Raw genomic sequence first — 17752 nt, 5'->3', positions numbered from 1 at the left:
TCGATAAAGTTAGCTCAGCTACAATGTTGACAGCCTTTTTCATTAAAAAAAAAACAAAAAACAAGGCATGGTGTCAGAAGTAAACTAAAAGCATCAGTGCAAGTTCTGAAACCACCGACAGAGCTCAGTTTGGAGGCTAATCTCACCGAAAACTGGAGGAGGTTCCAGCAGCAATTCGAGCTGCACCTCACAGCGATGGGCAGTGATTAAAAAAAGACCCTCCGGTTACAGTCTTCCATCTTTCTTCATGCAGCTGGGGAAGAAGCCCCAGAAGTCTATAACATCCACATTTGAAAGTGATGAGAAACAAAATGACTGAAAAGAAATGGTGGAAACATTCGAAGCCTACTGCAGCCCTAAGAACAACATCATGTATGAAAGATACAGACTTTTTTTACATGCACGCATGGCAGTGACAACATTAGTCAGTAGGCAACTGAGCTGAGAAAATGAGTTAAATCGTGTGAATTTGGAGAGCTTAACGAATCACTCATCCAAGATAGAATAATTTGCGGGATTGTAAATTACTCCCTGAGAGAACAGCTTTTGAAAGAAGTTGATCTCATGCTGGAAAAAGCAATAAATATCTGCAGAGTGGCAGAGACAATGAAATGCCAGATTGAACAGATGACAGAAGATGATAATCCGCACACGGCCAAACAGTTAGATACGGTTAAACAGAAATAGCCCAGGGAAAGAACAAATAGACAGCCTGAAGGTTAAAAAAAAAAACTGGTATTAAAACATTTTAAATACAGCTGATGTGGAACAGAGCATTTGCCATTTAGTTGTCTAGCCTACGGAAAGCAGTGTAAAAATATGATAAACTCGCTTTGCTCAGATGTGTAAACCGAAGAAAGTGCACATGATTGCAGATGATGACAGATACTGAAACTAGTTTTCGTTGGTGCAGCAACAACAAATTCCAAAGAAGACAACTGGAAGGTGGATTTGAAAATTGCCAACATGATGGTGAATTTCAAGCTTGACACAGGTGCACAGATAAATGTGATTCCCATAAGCCTGTATCGTTAGACAAGCAAAGAAAAACAGCTAACTAAAACAAAAGTGAAGCTGTCCACTTAGGTGAAAAAATTGCTGTAAAAGGCAAGTGTACATTTAAAGTGAACTACAAAAAACAGTCTCAAGCATTTCCATTCATTGTGGTGAAAAATGATGCAAAACCCACTCTCGGAATCAAAGCTTGTGCAAAATCTGAAGCCAATCAGGAGAATAATGACTGTCACCATTGATGACATCCTGAGTGAGTATAAAGATGTATTCCAGGGGATTGGCTGCCTAAAAAGAGAACACACCATCAAGATTCGCGAAACTGTGACACCCAAAATACACCCACTCAGGAAAATGAGAGACTGACTGAAAGTAGAGTTGAACAGAATGGAGAAACTTCACATCATTAAGAAAATTGGAGAATCAACAAAATGGGTTAATCCAATTGTAATTGTAGAAAAATCAGATGGGAATCTGCCTGGATCCCAGAGATCTAAACCAGGCAGTCCAAAGAGAGCATTACCAGCTGCCCACAGTAGAAGAGCTCACGTGTAAGCTAGCTGACGTTAAATACTATACAGCCTTCGATGCGAGTTCAGGCTTCTGACAGGTCAAGCTGGATGAATGCAGCTCCTATCTCTGTACCTTCAACATACAATACAGGCGATACAGGTTTTCACACTTACCTTTTGGTATTAATTCAGCTCCAGAGGTGTTCTACGGTGAAGCAGCTGTTTAAAGGGTTAGAGGGCATGGGAACCTATATCGATGATGTGCTGGTCTGGGGAGCCTCACGAGAAGAACACGACCACAGACTGAAGCAGGTACTGGCCAGAGCTAGAGAAAGGAACCTCAAGTTAAAGAGGAAAAAGTGCAAAATAGGTCTTCATGAAATCAAGTACTTGGGGCATGTGCTAACAAGTGAGGGACTGAAGCTGGACCCAAGTAAAGTCGAAGCAGTCATGAATATGCCACCCCCAGAATGTATGAAAGACTTGGAGAGGTTTTTGGGAATGATGACCTATCCTGGGAAATTCATTCCGAACATGTCAGACCTGACAGCATCTCCCAGAGAACTTCCACAAAATGATGTGGAATGGCACTGGGAACAAAGTCACTAAGAAGCTTTGACCAGCCTGAAGAGAACACTGACCTAAGCACCAGTATTACAATATCAGTCAGCTGGCCAAGATCTCAGTGGACACTTCAAAGACTGGCCTGGGAGCAGTCCTCTTGCAAAATGAGGCACCAGTGGCATAATCTTCAAAGACAGTGACTGAAGCACAGCAGCGGTATGCCCAAATAGAGAAGGAAATGCGAGCAATTGTGTGTGGCCTAGAACGCTTCCACCAGTTTGTCTGTGGCAAAGACGTGGAGGTAGAGTCTGATCATAAGCCTTTGGAAACTGTACTTAAAAAGCCCCTGAACTGTGCACCACCAAGAATCCAAAGATTTCTGATGCATCTGTAGAAGTACCAGGTCAGAGTTAAATACAAACTGGGCAAGGAAATGTACATCGTAGATACTTTGTCACGTGCATACCCATCCATCACGGAGGAAGAGGATAAAGAAACAGAAGCACAGGTTCACATGCTGACAAAGAACTTACCTCTGGCTGTAACCAAACTGGATGAGATCAGGGAAGTGACCAAGAACGACACCACCCTGAGAAAACTGCAGCATATTGTGAAAACTGACTGGTCCACACGTCGGAGCGGAGCCCCTTCTGCTGTACAAGAGAACTGGAACTTTTGTGAGCAACTTCATGTAGCAGAAGGAATACTTTTCAAGGGAAAAAAGATCATAATTCCTGCAACACTGAGGAAAGAAATGCTGCAGCACATACATGAAAGTCACCTCGGCATAGAAACATGCAGGAGAAGAGCTCGAGATGTAGCGTATTGACCTGGAATGGGAGCACAAATCGGGGAAATGGTGAATGTGTGTGCAGTGTGCCAAAGTACAGTAAATTGCAATATAAAGACCCACTTCAACCACACAGTGTTCCTGAGAGGCCCTGGCAGAAAACTGGAGTGGACTTGTTCAGATTTGACAACAGTGAGTACCTACTAGCAGTAGATTAGACTCTGCTGCTGAGAAATGATAGTAAGAACATCACTGAAATAAATGATTTAAAATCAGTTTTTGCTCACCACAGCATACCTGAAATGCTGTTCCCAGATAACGGTCCACAATTCTCAGGCACAGAGTTTCACAAATTCACAGGACTGGAAGTTTTGCCACACCACATCAAGTCCCAAATATCCACAATCCAACGGAATAGTGGAACGTACCGTGCAGATCTTAAAATACCTGTTGAAAAAGGCAAAGGTGGACAGAAGCGACCCCTACCTGGTTGTGTTGGATTTCAGCAATACTCCATTAGAGGGCATTGGATCATCTCCAGCACAGCTCCTGATGGGGAGAAGACAAAAACTAAGCTTCCAACTGCGCCCCAACTGTTATTCCACAGCCAGTGAGCTACAGCATGCAGGACCTGCTCAAACTGAGACAGCAGAAACAGTACTTTAATCGAGGTGCCTGGCCTCTGCCTGACCTGAACATGGGACAGACAGTGAGGATTCAGCATGAAGGGATCTGGAATCCTGCTGTTGTCACATGAATCACAGGAGAACCAAGGTCTTACTTAGTACAGACTCCAAATGGACAACAGTACATGAGAAACTAAAAATTCTTACGGAAAACAAATGAAATGCAACCCTGCTCTGAACCAGAAAGTGTAGCTGAGATCCCACCAGTGAAGCAACAGATAACCAGACAAAGCCTGAGAGTTCTGAAAACTATCCAAGGGATGATAATGGCATAGAGCTGGAGAAGGCCCCTTGTCCTTCAAAATCACCCCTATTACCGATCAGAACATCCAGTGGAAGAATTGTGAAAAAACCAGAGATACAGAGATGAATAAAAGACAAGACAGAGTGAGAAAAATTATATAAGAGACTTTGCATACTTGAGTTGTATAAAAGTTTTTTTTTTAAAGAGGGAAATGTCATGATAATAGCTGATTGTGGTTGTGGACTCCAGTATTAGATACTATACGGTACTCCGTACTATATATGGGGTCACCTGTCCTGGAGGTTGAAGGTCAGATAGCATATGTTGGAACCTGTCTTGATAGAGTTCAGACACTGAAGCTATGTTAGGAAAATGTGTTATCAGTAAAGTTAGCTCAGGTACAATGTCGGTGGCCTGTGTGCATCGTTAAATCAAAGAAACAAAAAACAAGACAGTGCCCACATAGTTGCCCTTATTTAAGTTTAAATTTTCCGGGTCCTCGTTTCGCCTGCTCTATTGCCTCTGGATCCTCTCTTCACTTCTCTTCTAGGTAGTGATTACTGCCTCCGGGTCCCCTCTTTGCTCGCTCTTCACTGGGGATAACTCACCTGCTTTTCTTTGGAATAGTGAATGGCGCATCTTTTACATCCATGCAGGAAGATGGGGCCTAGGCTTAATGTCTCATCTGAAAGTCAACACCTTTGACGTTGCAGTTCCGTCTCAATGCTCCGTCATTGGCAGCTGTCAAGGCCCTAAGCTCTAGAATTTCCTCCCAGCGCCCTCCATCTATTCCCTTGTGGATCAAAAATCTGCCTAACTCAGCCTTGGATATATTCAGTGACCCAGCCTCCACTGCTCTCTGGGGGAGGGAATTCAAACACTAATGACCCTGCAAGAAATTCCTCCTCATCTCCATCTTAAATGGGAGACCCCTATTTTGAAATTGTCCCCTTTAGTTCTAGAGGAAACATCCTCTCAACTTCAACCATAGCAAGCCCCCTCAGAATCTTATATGTTTCAATAAGGTTACCTCCCACTCTTCTACACTTCAATGAGTATTACTCAACCTTTCCTCATACACAACTGTTTCATCCCAGGGGTCAGCCGACTGAATGTTCTCTGAACTGCTTCCAATGCAATTATGTCCTTAAGTAAGATGAACAAAACTGTACACAGCACTCTAGATGCAGTCTTACCAAAGCCCTGTACAGTTGTAGCAAGACATCCCTACTTTTAGACTCCATCCCTCTTGCAATAAAGGCCAGCATTCTATTTACCTTCCTAATCATTTGCTGTACCTGTTTTCTGACCTTTTGTGATTCATGTACAAGAACACCCAGATCCCTCTGTAAAGGCAGCATTCTGCAATCTCCTTTTAAAGTAATATTCTGCTTTTCTATTCTTCCTGCAGAAGTGAACAACCTCACATTTTCCCACGTTTATATTCCACCTGACAAATTTTTGATCCCTCACTTAACCTGTCTATGTCCCTTTGTATATGAAATGATAAGCTTCCAACACTAAGCTCATAACTTGGTGGTGGTATAGAAATTTATGATTTATTGGATTAGATAGTAGATGTTGTTTTTAAAAATGACTTTTTTCATTTGCTGCTCGTAGGTATTTGCTGTTCGATCTGGGGGAGCTACTGGTGTGGTGGTTAAAGGGCCCGATGACAAGAGCTGCATCTCTTTCAGGTAAGGTATGCTGTACAAACACAGCAAATTTTTTTCTTTACATTCATTCATGAGATGTGGGCGTCGCTGGCCAGGCCAGCATTAATTGCAAATCCATATTGCCCTTGAGAAGGTGGTGGTGAGCCGCCGCCTTGAAATGCTGCAGTCCACGTGGTGTAGGTACACCCACAGTGCTGTTAGGGAGGGAGTTCCAGGAAGTTGACCTAGTGACGGCGAAGGAACGGTGATATATTTCCAAGTTAGGATGGTGAGTGGCTTGAAGGGAACTGCCAGGTGGTGGTGTTCCCATGTGTCTGCTGTCCTTGTCATTCTAGATGGTAACAGTCGTGAGTTTGGAAGGTGCTATCTAAGGAACCTTGGTGAGTTCCTGCAGTGCATCTTTTAGATGGCACACACTGCTGCCATTATGTGCTGGTGGTGGAGGAAGTGAATGTTTGTGGATGGGGTGCCAATCAAGTGGGCTGCTTTGTCCTGGACGGTGTCAAGCTTCTTGAGTGCTGTGGGAGCTGCACTCACCCAGGCAAGTGGGGAGTATTCCATCACACGCCTGACTTGTGCCTTGTAGATGGTGGACAAGCTTTGGAGAGCCAGGAGATGAGTTATTTGCAGCAGGATTCCTAGCCTCTAATCTGCTCTTGTAGCCACAGAGTGGCATTTTCTGTGCCATTTGGCGTCAGGCATGTTTGGCGGCGTGAGTGGACAATATGGCAAAAAGGCCAAAAATCGACTGCACAGCGTCGTGAAACTGGCTTGCGATTATTTGCGGGCTGCGTTTCCTCAGCTGTTGGATGTCGGGAACCTCATTGTAATACATCTGCATATCATTATTAGGCCAGCCTGCTGGAATCATTACCACCCCGCCCCCCCAACTCAACACTGGATCACCCGCCCACGTTGGTGGGAAATCACGCTGGTGTAGAACACATCTTGATAAGTGTGACGTGCAAAAGTCAGGACTTACCACCAGGGCCTTGCTCACATCACGGACATCCGAGGAGTGGAAGTTGCTGGGAGCCTGACAGCAACCACGCACTGGAGGAACGTCCATGGCATACTGGGCAGATTCTGATGGACATGGCTGCACCATGAAGAAGTTCACAGAAGTTGGTAAGTTACCGTTGAGGGTCTGCTCACAATGGATGTTGGTCGAGGTGGTGGAGAGGAAGGTCCAGCTGTGTTTGGGAGAGGAAGATGTACCTGGGAGGGGGGTGGAAGAGGAAGGCCTAGGATCGACTGGGAGAAGAAGAGATGTCAGCAGCGGTGAGATTGGGAGTTGGGGGGAATGATGGTGTCTTGGGGTGGTGAACCAGGGTGAGTGAGTTTGTTGTGGGGTAACGAAGGTTTGGTAGGGGGAGGGAACGAAGGTGCCGGGGGAGTGTGGGTTGGGAGTGGGGGGAACGAAGGTGCCGGGGGAGGGTGGGCTTGGGAGTGGGGGGAACGAAGGTGCCGGGGGAGGGTGGGCTTGGGAGTGGGGGGAGCGAAGGTGCCGGGGGAGGGTGGGCTTGGGAGTGGGGGGAGCGAAGGTGCCGGGGGAGGGTGGGCTTGGGAGTGGGGGGAGCGAAGGTGCCGGGGGAGGGTGGGCTTGGGAGTGGGGGGAGCGAAGGTGCCGGGGGAGGGTGGGCTTGGGAGTGGGCGGAACGAAGGTGCCGGGGGAGGGTGGGCTTGGGAGTGGGGCGAGCGAAGGTGCCGGGGGAGGGTGGGCTTGGGAGTGGGGGGAACGAAGGTGTCGGGGGAGGGTGGGCTTGGGAGTGGGGGGAGCGAAGGTGCCGGGGGAGGGTGGGCTTGGGAGTGGGGGGAACGAAGGTGCCGGGGGAGGGTGGGCTTGGGAGTGGGGCGAGCGAAGGTGCCGGGGGAGGGTGGGCTTGGGAGTGGGGGGAACGAAGGTGCCGGGGGAGGGTGGGCTTGGGAGTGGGGGGAGCGAAGGTGCCGGGGGAGGGTGGGCTTGGGAGTGGGGGGAACGAAGGTGCCGGGGGAGGGTGGGCTTGGGAGTGGGGCGAGCGAAGGTGCCGGGGGAGGGTGGGCTTGGGAGTTGGGGGAGCGAAGGTGCCGGGGGAGGGTGGGCTTGGGAGTGGGGGGAGCGAAGGTGCCGGGGGAGGGTGGGCTTGGGAGTGGGGGGAGCGAAGGTGCCGGGGGAGGGTGGGCTTGGGAGTGGGGGGAGCGAAGGTGCTGGGGGAGGGTGGGCCGAAGGTGCCGGGGGAGGGTGGGCTTGGGAGGGGGGGAGCGAACGTGCCGAGGGAGGGTGGGCTTGGGAGTAGGGGGAACGAAGGTGCCGGGGGAGGGGAGATTGGAGAGGGAGCCAAGGTGTCAGGAGCTTGAGGTTGGGTGTGGGGGACAGGTTGGGAGGGAGAAAGGACTATGGGGGGAGGAGGAGGAGGAGGAGGAGGGGGCAATGGTGGAGAAGACAGGTGGAAGGTGTTAGGGAAAGGAGTGCGGAGAGGCGAGGGCGGAGTGTGGTGAGGGGAGAGAGAAGTGCGCAGAGGGGAGGGACTAAGGGTGGGAGAAGGAGTAATAATAAAATAAATAGGCACTCACACCATCTTTATTGCATCTCATAAAATATTTGTTTTATTAATTTATGGGATGTGGATGTCGCTGGCTAGGCCAGCATTTATTGCCTATCCTTAAGTGCCCTTGAGAAGGTGGTGGTGAGCTGCCGCCTTGAACTGCTGCAGAACATGTGTTGTAGGTACATCCACAGTGCTGTTAGGAAGGGAGTTCCAGGATTCTGACCCAGTGATAGTGAAGGAATGATGATGTATTTCCAAGTCAGGGTGGTGTGTGATTTGGAGGGGAACTTGCAGGTGGTTGTGTTCCCTACCCTTGTCCTTCTAGATGGTAGTGGTCGTTGGTTTGGAAAGGAGCCTTGGTGAATTCCTGCAGTGCATCTTGTAGATGGTGCACACTGCTGTCACTGTTTGTCGGTGGTGGAGGGAGTGAATGTTTGTGCAAGAGGTGTCAATCAAGTGTGCTGCTTTGTCCTGGATGGTGTCAAGCTTCTTTTGTTGTTAGAGCTGCACTGACCCAGACAAGTGGAGAGTATTCCATCACACTCCTGACTTGTGCCTTGTTGATGGTGGACAGGCTTGTGAGTCAGGCGGTGAGTTACTTGTCGCTTGATTCCTAGCCTCTGACCTGCTATTGTAACCACTGCACTTATATGGCTGGTCCAGTTCAGTTTTTGGTCAATGGTAACCCCCCCAGGATGTTGATAGTGGGGAATTCAGCGATGGTAATGCCATTGAACGTCATGGGGTGTTGGTTAGTCTCTCTCTTATTGGAGATGGTCGTTACCTGGCACTTATGTGGCGTGAATGTTACTTGCCACTTGTCAGCCCAAGCCTGGATATTGTCGAGGTCTTGCTGCATTTGGATATGGACTGCTTCAGTATCTGAAGAGTCGCGAATGATGCTGAACATTGTGCAATCATCAGCGAACATCCCCACTTCTGACCTTATGATGGACGGAAGGTCATTGATGAAGCAGCTGAAGATGGTTGGGCCTAGGACACTACCCTGAGGAGCTCCTGCAATGATGTCCTGGAGCTGAGGTGACTGATCTCCAACAACCACAACCATCTTCCTTTGTGCTAAACATGACTCCAACCAGCGGAGAGTTTTCCCCCTGATTCCCATTGACTCCAGTTTTGCTAGGGCTCCTTGATGCCACACTCAGTCAAATGCTGCCTTGATATCAAGGGCAGTCACTCTCACTTCACCTCTGGAGTTCACCTCTTTTGTCCATTTTTGGAGCAAGGCTGTAATGAGGTCAGGGGCTGAGTGACCTTGGCGGAACCCAAACTGGGCATCAGTGAGCAGGTTATTACTAAGCAAGTGCCGCTTCAAAGCACTGTTGATGACCCCTTCCATCACTTTACTGATGATTGGGAGTAGACTAATGGGGTGGTAATTGGCTGGGTTGGATTTGTCCTGTTTTTTGTGTGCAGGACATCCCTGGGCAATTTTCCACGTAGCTGGGTAGACGCCAGTGTTGTAGCTGTACTGGAACAAATTGGCGAGGAGTGCAAGCCTTCAGTTCTATTGCTGGAACCTTGTCTTTGCACTATCCAGTGCCTTCAGCCGTTTCTTGATAACATGTAGAGTAATTGAATTGGCTGAAGACTGACATCTGTGATGCTGGAGACCTCCAGAGGAGGTCGAGATGGATCATCCACTCAGCACTTCTGGCTGAAGATTGTTGCAAATGCTTCAGCCTTATCTTTTGCACTGATGTGCAGGGCTCCTCCATCATTAAGGATGGGGATATTTGTGGAGCCTCTTCCTCCTCCACTGAGTTGTTTAATTGTCCACCACCATTCACGACTGGATGTTATTATATACAACTAGCTACCTCCACATTCAGTTGAAACACAAAAAAGTGCTGGAAGCAATTCAGACCGTTCGTGTGGAGAGAGAAATGGTTAATGCTTCAGATTGATGACCTTTTGTCTGGGTAAAGTTTGAGATGTAACAGATTATAAGAAAGTACAAAACTGGAGCGGGGTTGGGTGGTGGAGGAAAGAACAAAGGGAAGGCCTGTAATTTGGCAGGAGAAACTAAAAGATGGAAAGAAGGTGGTAATGGGACAGGTGAGCAAAACAAAAGTTGGAGGTATATACAGCAGCAACAGCGCCATGCCTTACAGATACACAAATTAGGAGTCAACCCCTTGAGCTTACTCTGCTATTCAATAAGATCTGATTGTGGCCTCAACACCACTTTCCTTCCTACTCTTTGTACCTTATAGGAGCCATCTGAACTCAGTGGGAACAAGGATTAAGATCTATACCAGGGCATGCTTTGTGCCTCTGAGCAAGGTGGAGCTGATTGGTAAAGCCGCCATGAGTAACTTAACGTTCTTTTCAAGCAGCATCCTGTCCTCTTCCCCAGCACCTGCGCATCCATAGATAGGAGCTAAGAAACTGGCCGGTTCCTGATTGTGGTGGTGCATTGCAGCAGGGCTGTGTGATAGCCATGGTACCTTCCTCTGGAATCTTCATTTCCACTTTGTGAGGAGAATTAAAAAGGGGAAACGGTCTTGAAAACATGTTTGTTGACGCTTTTTAATAATTTGCCATCAATATGATAATGTTGAAATGGTCTCTTACAGTGAAGGAAAGATACATATGACAAAGCCAGGATTACACAACTGTTCATTGTAAAGACAGTGCCACTTTAAACACTGTCTCAGCACAATTTTGCCAATAGTTACCAAGTAAGACTAAATTTTTGTGCTTTTTAACAGTTTAACAGGAACATTTTTCTGCTTACACCTTATTAGAATTTGCTTGTGGCAAAAACTTGCATTAATATAGCACCTGTCCCGAAGTGCTTCACAGGAGTGTTATCAGATAGCAGACCAAATAAGGAGATATTAGCACAGCTGTCCAAAAGCTTGGCCAAAGAGGTAGGTTTTAAGGAGTGTCTTAGAGGAGGAGAGGGAGGTGAAGAGATTTAAGTAGTGAATTCCAGAGTTTGAAACCTAGACGGATGAAAGTTCGCGTGCCAGTGGTGTAGCAATTAAAATCAAGAATGCGCAAGAGACCAGAATCAAAACAGCACAGCGATCTTGGAGTGTTATAGGGCTAGACTGGTAGGTAATGTAGGTCAGTGAGCACAGTGGGTGATGAGTGAATGGGAGTTTGTGCCAGTTAGAGTGTGGCAGCAGAGTTTTGGTTGAGCTGACGTTTGTGGGGTTGGTGGGGGGGCCAAGGTTTGAGTCAGGCCAGGAGAATATGGACATAACAAAGTTGAGGATTTCAGCAACAGGTGGGCTGAGGAGGAGGATGACAACATGGAGTTGGAAATAGGCGGTCTTGATGATAGACACGATGGGTCAGGAGTTCATTTTGACACGAAATGTGAAGCCAAGGGTACGAACTGTCTGGTTCAGTCTCAGACAAGAGCCATTGAGGAGGATGGGATTAATGGTTAGAGAACAGAGTTTGTGGCAGAGTGTGAAGGCAATGACTGCAGTCTCCCCAATACTTCACAAAAAAATTTGTGTACTTTACAAAAAAAGCTTCATTAATATGGATCTATCCTGTTGAAGTATCTTTGAAGTTAATGTTATAAAAGTGATGCGAGGTGGCAGTGGGTTGCTTTATGTATGTTTCATCTTTTCAGTAGCATGATGAGAGCAGCTTGAACAGTTTTGCTGTCTTGTCTGGCATTAATTAAAGGTACATTCTGTTGTAAAAATTAATATTTCTTGAATTACTGTAATGTCGAGAAATCGATGTGAGATGAAGGCTTACTGTGCTCTCTTGATGTCTCTTTATCCATTATTTAAACATGGCTGTTAATGTGCACAGTTTGGCTAGCTCCACTACCACTATGGCAGATACCAAAACATCATACAACCTTTTATCTGGTGACATCACCAACAAGAATTTCTGGGGTTGTAAGGTGACAAATTGCAAATTTATAGTTGAATCCTGATACTTCGAACACAAGAAGTAGGAACAGGAGTTGAGCATTCGGCCCCTCGAGCCTGCTCCGCCATTCAATAAGATCGTGGCTGATCTCTTGCGTTTCGATTTCCACGTTCCCATCTAACCCGGATAACCTTGTTAGGCAAGGGAATCAATCTACCTCTGCCTTAAAAATATTCAATGACTCTGCCTCCACCACCTTCTGAGGCAGAGAGTTCCGAAGTCACACAACCTTCTTGAGAAAAAATTTCTCCTAATCTGCCCTAAAAGGGTGACCCCCAATTTTAAAACAGTGCCCCCTAGTTCTGGAATCACCCACAAAATGAAACATCCTTTCCACGTCCACCTTGTCAAGGCCGTTCAGGATCTTGTAAACTTCAGTCAAATCACCCCTCACTCTTCTAAACTCCAGTGGAAACAAACCCAGTCTGTCCAACCTTTCCTCATAAGACAACCCACTCATTCCAGGTATCAATCTAGTAAACCTCCTCTGAACCACCTCCAATGCATTTACATCCTTCCTAAAATAAGGAGACTAAAACTGTGCACAGTATTCGAGCTGCAGTCTCACCAACACCCTGTATAACTGAAGCATAACATCCTTACTTTTATGTTCAATCTCTCTCGTCATAAAGGATAGCATTCCATTAGCCTTCTTAATTACTTGCTGTACCTGCAAATTAACTTTTTGTGACTCATACTAGAATGCCTAGATCCCTCTGCACCTCAGAGTTATGCAGCCATTCTCCATTTAAGTAACACTCTGCTTTTTTATTCTTCCTGCCAAGTGATGGAAGACTCTCCACTTGCCTGGATGAGTGCAGCTCCATCAACACTCAAGAATCTTGACACCTTGCATGACAAAGCAGTCCACTTCATTGGCACCCCATCCAAAAACATTCACTCCCTCCACCACCAACAGACAGTGGCAGCAGTGTGTACCATCTACAAGATGCACTGCAGAAACTCACCAAGGCTCATTAGACAGCACCTTCCAAACCCACGACCACTACTACCTAGAAGGACAAGGGCAGCAGAAACATTGAAACACCACCACTTGGAAGTTCCCCTCCAAGCCACACACCACCCTGACTTGGAAATATATTGCCATTCCTTCAATGTCGCTGGGTCAAAATCCTGGAACTCCCTTCCTAACAGCACTGTGGTTGTACCTACACCACATGGACTGCAGCGGTTCAAGAAGGCAGCTCACCACCACCTTCTCAAGGGGCAATTAGAGATGCGCAATAAATGTTGGCCCAGCCAGCAACGCCCACATCCCATAAATTAATTAAAATAAAATGGTTAAAATGTTGAACTCACTACCACATGGAGTGTTTGAGACGAATAGGTAGATACATTTAAGGAGAGGCTGAATAAATACGTGAGGGAGAAAGGAATAGAAGGATATGGCAATGGGGTGAGATGAAGTAGATGTGAAAGGAGGCTTGTGTGGAGCATAAATACCAGTTGGGCTGATTGGTCTGTGCTGTACGTTTGATGTAATTCTGTGTATCATGTTTTTACAAAACGTTGAGGTAACAATCTTATCCTTTGCTGAGTGATTGCAGAAGCAGTACAGACCACATGGTGTCACACTTTCAACACTGTCAGCTCTGCAGTCAAATGCGCAACTTCATTATTTTCTGCTCTGCTCTTGAAAAAAAGAGTCATGTGGTCTCGACATTAACTGTTTATCCCTCCACAAATGCTGCCAGACCTGCTGAGCTTTTCCAGCAAATATTTGTTTTTATTTCATCATTTTCTGGCTAACTTCAGTGCAGTACTTCTTTTAGAAAAGGAAGACTTGCATTTATATGCAAAACTTGTGTGACTACTGGATGATTCAAAGTGTTTTACAGACAATGGTGTGTCGTCACTGTCGTAATGTAGGAAACGTGGCAGCCCGATATGCACTCAGCAAACTCCCACAAACAGCAATGTGACAATGACTAGACACTTGTCGCCTGTCTTTTGTGATGTTAATTGAGGGATAAATATTGACCAGGACACTGGGTGGGGGAGGAGGTGGTGGGGGGGAGGTTTAACACCCCTGCTATTTTTCAAAATGAAGCCATAGGATCTTTTACATCCACCCGAGCAGGCAGATGGGGCCCATGGCTTAACGTCTTATCTGAAGGACAGTACCTTCGTCAGTACTGCACTGGAGTCAGCCTTGATTTTTATGTTCAAGGCCTGGAGTGGGATTTGAACCCAGAACCTTGTGATTGAGAGGCGAGAGTATTATCACACCTTTGATTGTTTATAAAATATTGTTTATTATTGAATCCTACAAACTATAGAGCAAGAAAAAGCATAAATAGCTGCTTCACCTCTAGTCTTACCCTGTGATGGATTTGTTTCTATTTATTAAATGTTCAGAGTTTAGCAACAAAAATAGAAGTGTTTGACTTTTTGGGTATATGTGCGTTGCTTTGAAAGTGTGAAAGGGTGTTTGAAAGTAGAAGTGGTGTAACGAAAGGAACTGACTCCTGATTTGGTTTAAAAAAAGACATTTATGTAGGCAGTGGGCTTTCAATGTGGTTTTTTTAGAAGGTGACTATTTAATGGGCTTAATTTTGCTGAAACATTAATGGGATGTTAATGACACATGTTGACTGATTTGCACATTAATAATAGCAAGTTCAGGGGCTGAAGAGATACACCACGAGCTGTGAGTCTTTAGATGTTGCTGCTTGATTTATGCCCCTTGCTGTTTGCCTCACATAAACATCTTGCCCTTAGCTTCCCTGTTATTTTTGAGAACTTGCTGTATTTGCACATTAATTATCCATTAAACTCAGCCCAGGAGGTTTGGGCTTGTGATTAACAGCGGAAGTACACTTTTAACCCTTGATAATTGTTAATGCAATGTTAGCCAATTTCCCCTACCCAGATTATGGTTTGAAGTTGTGAACTCCAAACTAGTTGATGACACTAAATTAGGAAGCACAGTAAATCGAAAGGGGTAGTAAATTACACAGTTACAGGTTAAATGATTGCACAGAACTGTGGCAAAGGGAGTTCAATATGGATCTAAGAGAAAAATCTGAATATTTTCCTAAAAGTCAGAGACTAGGAGCTGTGGCAGAGGAAAGGGATTTGGGTGTGTAGGTGTACAAATCGCTAAGAGGTAATGGACAGCTCCAAAAAGTCATCGAAAGTGGAATGCTGGCCTTTATCTCAAGGGTGGCAACATTCAAAGGGCATGAAATCTTGTTACAGTTTCAAAGAGCCTTGGTCAGACACCATCTGGAATAACTGTTCAGCTCTGGGCACCCGCACCTAGGGAGAGATATATTTTTTAATTCATTCATGGGATGTGGGTGTTGCTGCCCATCCCTAGTTGCCCTTGAGAAGGTGGTGGTGAGCTGCTGCAGTCCCTGTGGTGTAGGTACACCCACAGTGCTGTCAGGGAGGGAGTTCCAGGGACTTTTTAAAAAAATTCATTCACGGGATGTGGGCTTCGCTGGCTGGGCAAGCATTTGTTGCCCATTCCTAGTTGCCTTTGAGAAGGGGGTGGTGATCTGCCTTCTTGAACCGCTGCAGTCCGTGAGGTATAGGTTCACCTACAGTGCTGTTAGGAAGGGAGTTCCAGGATTTGACCCAGCAACAGTGAAGGAACGGCGATATGTTTCCAAGTCAGCCTTAGGAGAGGTACAGAATGATACCGGGACTAAAAAGTTTAGGTTTCATAAACTTGGCTTGGTATTTTCTCAAGTTTAGAAGGTTGAATATTGACTTAATTGACGTGTTAAATATGATTAACGGATTCACGGGAGTCCAGAAAAAGGGGACATAACCTTAAAATTAGAGCCAGGCTATTCAGGGGTGATGTCAGGAAGCACTTCTTCACACAAAAGTCTGTAGATATCTGGAACACTCCCTCTCAAAAAGATGTTAAAACTGGGGGATCAGTTGAAAATTTCAAAACTGAGATTGACACATTTTTGTTGGGTAAGGATGTTAAAGATTACAGAACCAAGATGGCTGGATGGAGTTGAGCTACAGATTAGCCATGGCCTAACTGAATGATGGTACAGATCCCAAAGGCTGTTTCTCTGTCCATGGGTGTCAGTCAGCTTGCCTTAGTGACATTATTCATGAGTTAACCTTGATTTGATAGTGTCAGCACGTTATTTAAATAGGGGCTTATCTGTTCCTCACCCGATATCCAAAGATGTTAATTTTCAATGGGGTCTCCTGGATACCAATCAAAAGTGAGAATACTGGTTAACTATGCCCTCCTAAACCAAGAGTGTTGCTTGCAACTTGGCATAGACTTGGCATCAAACTTGATTTTGTCTGATGAATAGGCTCAGCTACTTGCCAAATAAACGGAGCCATCGAGGGAGGTGGCAATGAAAAGTAAACTCTACCAACTTTCGACCCCTGCTGTGAATATATATACTGGGTTTTACTGGGAAGTGGAAATGCTCTCCACAGTCCACAGGTCTCCACTTTTTGCTCTGTTATGATGAAATTTAACTCCCCTCCCTACTGAGTCCTGAAAAAGAAGCAGTAGATTTTAAAACTTCATCTGTGTGCTTTTGTGGAACCCAAAACAGCTGCCATTTGCCTCTTTCCCCCCCTGTGTAATAACAGATTTTATGCTTAAGTCTTATTCTCTTTCGGCCTAAAATCACCTTTATTATTCCTCTCAAAGAATGGAGGACAAAGGAGAAGTGAAGTGCATCAAATTTTCATTTGGGAACAAGATTCTAGCTGTGCAGAGAACACCAAAGGCTGTGGTAAGGAAATGTTTTTACAAATGATGTATTTTCTTTTTTAATAAGGTTTAGGGTTGGAAGGAAGTAGATTTGTGACAGCACATGCCAAAATCTTCAATATTTTTTGCAGGATTTTATTAACTTCATTCCTGATCTACCTCAAACGGAATATTCTCAAGAATGCAAGGTAACAATTGTAATTAAAATTGTACAAATGTAAAATGTCATTTCCTGCCCATTTAAAAAGTATCTTTCTATTTTGTCCCTTCTGTAGACTAAAAATGCCAACATCTTGAGTTTCTGTTGGATCAGCGCTAATGAAATAATATTTATTACTGACCAGGGCATCGAGTTTTATCAGGTAAGTACTGTACATAATGAGGACAGGAAAAACCCAAACCTTTTCCCCCCACACCATCCCAGTTAACCATCATCTTGCTTTACAAAGATTAGTGGAATGTTCAAGATTAATAAGAACCCAGTCATTGCAAATATAAGAGCAAAATATTGCAGATGCTGGAAATCTGAAATAAAGGCAGTGCTGGAAATACTCAGCAGGTCAGGCAGCATCTGCGGAGAGAGAAACAGCGTTAACGTTTCAGATTGATGAACTTTCATCAGAACTGGGAAAAGTTGAGATGTTTGAAGCAAATGAACTGGGGAATGGAAGAAAAAGAACAGAAGGGAAGGTCTATGATAGTATGGAACAAAAGAGATTAAATGACAAAAGCGTTAGTCTTGCAGGGCCTGTGATAGTATGGAACAAAAGAGAGATTAAAAGACAAAAGTGTCAGTCTTGCAGGGCCACAGGGAGTGGATTTGGGCAAGAAAATAAACAAAAGATGTGCCTAGAGCAGGTGTGCATGGCGGAATAATGAACAGCTGCTATCAAAAGCAAAAACAAGGTTAAAACATGCACAAAGAAGAGGACATAAACTGGGGGCAGTTTAAAGATGAGGGGTCGTTCCTCAAGCTTGCGTTGAACTTCACTGGAACACTGAGCAGGGCGGAGAATGAAAAAGATAAGTGACTGGAAGCTCGGGGTTGTGCTTGTGGATTAAACTGAGGTGTTCTGCAAAGCGGCCAC

The 17752-nt window shown here is 45.4% G+C and overlaps 1 protein-coding gene across 4 annotated transcripts in view; it reads left to right on the top strand.

Annotated features, from left to right (window-relative positions):
- Positions 1-17752, top strand: part of rmc1 (regulator of MON1-CCZ1) — a 73588-nt gene that overhangs the window by 3659 nt on the left and 52177 nt on the right. For all 4 annotated transcript variants that reach the window (XR_013576477.1, XM_078541186.1, XM_078541185.1 and 1 more), the window contains exons 2-5: positions 5428-5504; positions 16602-16686; positions 16796-16852; positions 16940-17026. Coding sequence is in view for 3 of the 4 variants with exons in the window: in XM_078541186.1 (XP_078397312.1) it covers positions 5428-5504; positions 16602-16686; positions 16796-16852; positions 16940-17026 (306 nt within the window). In the remaining variant the exon portion in view is untranslated. The remainder of the gene's footprint in view (positions 1-5427; positions 5505-16601; positions 16687-16795; positions 16853-16939; positions 17027-17752) is intronic.

This window comes from Cetorhinus maximus, chromosome 4 (genome assembly GCF_964194155.1).
Source record: "Cetorhinus maximus chromosome 4, sCetMax3.hap1.1, whole genome shotgun sequence".
Classification (NCBI taxonomy): domain Eukaryota; kingdom Metazoa; phylum Chordata; class Chondrichthyes; order Lamniformes; family Cetorhinidae; genus Cetorhinus; species Cetorhinus maximus.
This window is presented reverse-complemented; position numbering and strand designations above follow the sequence as displayed.